Raw genomic sequence first — 5,621 nt, forward strand, 5'->3', positions numbered from 1 at the left:
TTTTTTTTTTTTTTTTTAAGTAGGCTCCACGCCCAACACCGGGCTTGAACTCACGACCCTGAGATCAAGAGTTGGACGCTGCACCAACTGAGCCAGCCAGGCACCCCTTTCCTCCCTTTTTACTCACACTTGAGCTAGAGTAAAATTTGGATTGACCATTTTCTCCTTCAGCATTTGGAAGGTCTTGCGGGCACTACTACTTCTAGGAGCTCGTCTTCTAGCTTCTGTTTTGTGCTGTATTATCAGTGTCTAAATGCCTTTTTTATTATTTTAGGGATACCATCTTTTCTCATTAATAGCATTTCTATTTACTCTTAGCCTTTATGATGTGAAGTTTCACTAGAACGTGTGTGCTGATAGGGTTTTATTTTTACTCATCTTGCTTGGTCCATAAATGTCCTGTTGCTAAGAACCCATGTTTTTCTTCACTTCTGGAAAATTCTCAGCTATCGGTTCTTTACATAATGGGTTTTTTTATTCTTTATGTATTTTCTTCAGGGACTCCCAGAAGATGCTGGTTAGAACCTATTTATCAATCTATTCACTTCGCTGAACTACTTTTTCATATCCTTTAGGCCTTTGTCTCTGTGGTACATCCCAGTGGAGTCCTGTTACGTTCCAGTTTATTCTGTCTCCAGTTTGTCCATTTCTAAAATTCCTATTCAGTTTTTATATCATCTTTTCTTGTTTCATTTTTACTGATTTTATTTCATAATTCCATGTTTATGTGCCATGGACACTGTGTCATCACTTACCTCTTTCAGGTATCTTTCATCTTTTCAGGCTTTTTGATGAGAATAATTTCATCTGCATTGAATTTCATGTTCCAGGTGGTGATTTTGTTAACCACTTTCTTAGCATTCTGTTCACGTGTTTTGAAATTTTCATCTCTGGGCTCATTCTGAGTTCTTTCTCATCTGCTGTACATTCTCCCCTTCCTTGCCGAGCTGCTCTGTGGCTCCCTCTCCCCGACCCCACACCCACACCAGGGCTCCCGTGATCACACACACCCCGTCAGTGTCATCACAGGCTTCCAGGCGGCCTGACGGGCTTCTTGGTCGCAGAGCCGTCCACGTGCTCATGTGTGCGCGCCTGGGAGTCCCACCCAGACTCCCCATTTTCCTGTGGGCCACGTCTCCGTCCCTCTCTGGAGCCCAGCAGGTCCATGGCTGCAACTGTAGCTACCATTCTGTGCTTTTGTTTCCTTTCTGATCCACAGAGAAGTTTGTCTTGTTTAGCACAGATGTGTTATAGATTAATTTTTACTTTTATCACTCCACGTATTTGGAGCTAGATTATGAAGTTGCTGTGCCATCCTGACTAGAAGTACACCATCTTCCCCAACCTTTTTTTTTTTTTTAATATTTTTATTTCTTTAAGTAATCTCTACTCTCAATGTGGGGCTTGAACTCACGACCCCGAGATCAAGAGTCACATACTCAGGGCGCCTGGGTGGCTCAGTCGTTAAACGTCTGCCTTCAGCTCAGCTCATGGTCCCAGGGTCCTGGGTTCGAGCCCCACAGCGGGCTCCCTGCTCTGTGGGAAGCCTGCTTCTCCCTCTCCCACTCCCCCTGCTTGTGTTCCCTCTCGCGCTTTGTCTCTCTTTGTCAAATAAATAAATAAAATCTTTAAAAAAAAAAAAATAAGAGTCACATACTCTACTGGCTGAGCTAGCCAGGAACCCCTTCCCCAACCTTTTTTAGTCAGTTAGAAATTATGTTTCTATGCTGTGATGTTTTTTAATAATAATCCATTAGTTTTTTCTCATGCTGATACGAATTTTGTTCTATGTGCAGCGATGTTTTGGATCCCATCCTACAGTACATTTTATATTTGCTAATGGCTCTAAAAGATTATGTTCTTTTTTTCTTTTTTAAAGATCATATTTAGGGAGAGCACATGCGAGCACAGGAGCAAGGGGAGGGGCAGAAGGAGAGGGGGAGAGAGAATTCCAAGTGGACTCTGCATTGAGCGGGGCCCCACGCGGGGCTCAGTCTCACGACCCCGAGATCATGACCTGAGCCGAAATCGAGAGTCGGACGCTCAATGGACTGAGCCACCCAGGTGCCCCTAAAAGACTATGTTCTTACATAAATGTGTACTTTGTGTGATTTTCCTTCGAATTCTGCACACAAATGTATCTAAGGTCGCTATAACATAAAGTTTTAAAGTGCCCCAAACTTTTAAGACAACCTTATGTAACCAGTAACAGGAGAACTTCCTCAGCGGTGTGGCAGGGGGTCTGGTGAGGAACTCCCACAGGCCCCAGTCCTAAAGGAGGCCTGCAGAGAGGGAGAGCTCCTCCCACTCTGGGCAGCATTGCTTCTCGGCTCTTCCTGCACACAGTGGGGCCCTGACACCCGGGGGGCTGTCACCGTCCTGAGGTGGGGTGCCAGTGAACCTTGTCCCTCCTCCACACTCAGAGCGCTCACACCTGCAGTTTGGCCATGGCCCCTTCGCCCCATCCCCAGAGTCTCCTTAGCTGACCCGTTTGGTGCAGCTGGCCCGTGCCTCTGCCCAGGTGAGGTCTGACGCATGCCGCCTCCGGGATCTCCAGCTGTCTCCACACTTGTCTTTCCTCCCATTGCTGCCACCACCACCCCCCCACCACCACCCCCCCGCCTCATTTAAAAGCATATCGCTTTTCCCTGCATTATTCCTACATGGTTACAAATTCTGCCCTTCACTCTGGGTCCTAAAATGGGATTACTTCAGGGAGAATATGCCCGAGTGGGACAATCTCACTTTTTTTCAGCAACTGTTGACCATTGAGGAAGTGGCCACGTGGCCCACCCTGGAGGATGGGGGTGTTGGGACCCTGCTCAGAGGCACCTTTGTAGGAGAGTCAGGCAGGGGAACTATGGGAACATGCTTTCCTGGGGTCAGGACAGACGGGAGTCTGGGTCTGCTAAAGACCGTCCTCTGTGTTCGTGACTGTTTGCCTGGGAAGTCTCAGTGGTCCACAGAGTGTAGCTTCAGCCGTGACAGACTCCCAGGTTCTCCTTTGCAAGAAGAGTAGTGATGTCTTTGGGGCCAAATCAGTTTCTGTCTGTCCCTACATGATAACAACCTTTTGTGCCCCGTGTGTCTAGACTCTGATCTCCTTGTTCTGCATATCTGGAAATAGGGACTTTTCTGTACTCCAGCCCCGCATTTTTCAGTCTCCCAGAGGCCTCCGCCACCTGCACAGAGCTCCCTCCCAGCTCCACATCAGCACTGGCCCCCGCGGCTTCCCTTCTGCTCCTCCCGCAGTCCCGTTCCTTCATCTCTCTCTACTCCGGTCTTCCCTCGGAACCTGCTTTCATCTCAGATCTTTTCTTCTGTTGTTGACTTGTTCCTCCCTGACTTAATCTCCACTCTGCTCAAATCATGCCCTGCTAGTCCAGACACTGCTAGTCCTCTCTTCCTTTGCAGTCTCCCACTTTCTTCCTCAAATGTTGTAAAACTATTTTGCTGGCATAGTTAAGCTGTGTGCTTCTAGTATATGGGTTTAATTTTATTTCCTGTATATGTCATTGATATTTGAAATCTATCCTTTTTGTTTCAGATGATGTGATCGGAATTGAGAAAGGAGAACTGATTCAAAAGCAGGAGTTTACTATAGATACGGAGTCTCCAAAAAAGTCATCTGGCCAAATGAATGGAAAGGTCCCTGAATGTGGAGAGACCCAAAAACAGGAAGGATGGACAAAAAGATATCAGAGAAACACTTCAACTGAGAAAAGATATAAGTGTGATGAATGTGGGAGAAGATTCACTCAAAACTCAAGCCTCATTAGACATAAAAGAATCCACACTGGAGAAAGACCCTATTCATGTAATGTGTGCAGCAAAACTTTCATCCAGAGCTCACAACTTATTGACCATCAGAGAATACATAACCGGTTAAAACCCTATCAGTGTGATGAGTGTGGAAAAGCCTTTTATTACAGTTCACACCTTGTTCAGCATCAGAGGATCCACACTGGAGAAAAACCTTTCCAATGCAATGAGTGTGGGAAAGCTTTTCACTACAGCTCAGGCCTCGTTCGACACCAGAGGACCCACACGGGAGAGAAGCCGTACCAGTGCAGCGAGTGTGGGAAGGCTTTCTGTCTGAGCTCACATCTGATTCAGCATCAGAGAGTCCACACTGGGGAGAAGCCGTACCAGTGCAGTGAGTGTGGGAAAAGCTTCAGCCAGAGCTCAGGCCTCTTCCACCACCAGAGAATCCACAGTGGGGAGAAGCCCTATGAGTGTGATGAGTGTGGGAAGGCCTTCAGCCACAGCTCAGCCCTGGTGGGACACCAGCGCGTCCACAGTGGAGAGAGGCCTTATGAGTGTGACGTGTGCGGGAAAGCTTTCAGTTACAGCTCACATCTTCTGGGACACCGAAGAATCCACACTGGGGAGAAGCCCTATGAGTGTGACGTATGCGGGAAAGCTTTCCGGCGGAGCTCACACCTCATTGTCCATCAGCGAATCCACACTGGAGAGAAGCCCTGGTGATTGTCGGCGCTCGTTCCTGCAGAACGCCGGAAAAGCACAGCTAGCAGGGGACGCCACCATGACAGCGACATGGGGAATTCTGTGATCACCACTGCAGTTTGCGCAGTCATTTGAGAATACTTCCGGAGCTGAGACAGGTGATCCCCTGACAGCTTACCAAACAAGCACGTCCTTCCACATTCTCAGACTTCATCTCTGAAGCCAGGGCTCAGGAAACCTCAGTGATCCGTGAGATATGTTCTTGGGGGTTGTAGAGACAGCTGCTGTCCCCTCCCTCCTTCTCCCCACTGTTTTCTTTGGAGTTAGGATAATGGTCTTGTCTGAAGTGTGAATTTAGAGTTAACATCTCATCTACATAAAAAAAAAAAAATCCTGCATTTTAGGTCAACTTGATAAAAGACATCAGCCTATCAATTATCTACATGAAAACTTTGTGAATACAAAAACCACTCTGTAATCTGGGATGAACGATTTGTGCAGATAGGAAAGGTCAGCAGGAGGATGGATCATGCACATTCCAGTGACCCTTCACATCTTCCACCAGAGATGGCAAACGGGCCAGTGGGCTGTATTTGGCCTGCACGTGTATTTTTCCCAAATGCTATTTTCTTCAACAATATATAAAATTTTTCAAATTTTTAAAGCTGTTTTTTTAAGGTTTATTTATTTGGAGAGGGAGAGTTCCAAGCAGACTGCACTGAGCACGGAGCCCAACGCAGGGCTCGATCTCATGACCCTGAGATCATGACCTGAGCCAAAATCAAGAATCAGACGCCCAACTGACTGCGCTACCCAGGTGCCCCAGTGAGTAGATTTTTTTAAAACATTTTATTTCTTTAGAGAGAGCATGAGCAGGAGGAGGGGCAGAGGGAGAGAGAATCCTCAAGCAGATTCCCTGCTGAGCTCAGAGCCTGAAACAGGGCTCAATATCACCACCCTGAGATCATGACCTGAGCCAAAATCAAGAATCAGACGCCGGACTGACTGTGCTACCCAGGTGCCCCAATTTTTTAAAAATCTGTCGATTTCACATAAAATATGACTTTCTGGATTCTCTTAAAAAATGCATGATGTGGCAACACTAGATGGCATATTCCCACAAGGCAAGAGTTGACTGGAACAGATTATCACTA

General features: G+C 46.9%; 1 protein-coding gene across 2 annotated transcripts in view; it reads left to right on the forward strand.

Annotated features, from left to right (window-relative positions):
- Window positions 1-5,149, forward strand: part of LOC116628565 (zinc finger and SCAN domain-containing protein 31-like) — an 8,645-nt gene extending 3,496 nt beyond the window's left edge. For both annotated transcript variants that reach the window (XM_032398964.1, XM_032398963.1), the window contains exon 4: window positions 3,548-5,149. In XM_032398964.1, coding sequence (XP_032254855.1) covers window positions 3,548-4,488 — 941 coding nt within the window. In that variant the 3' untranslated portion in view covers window positions 4,489-5,149. The remainder of the gene's footprint in view (window positions 1-3,547) is intronic.
- Window positions 5,150-5,621: the final 472 nt, after the last annotated feature.

Source organism: Phoca vitulina, unplaced genomic scaffold (assembly GCF_004348235.1).
Source record: "Phoca vitulina isolate PV1807 unplaced genomic scaffold, GSC_HSeal_1.0 scaffold123, whole genome shotgun sequence".
NCBI lineage: Eukaryota > Metazoa > Chordata > Mammalia > Carnivora > Phocidae > Phoca > Phoca vitulina.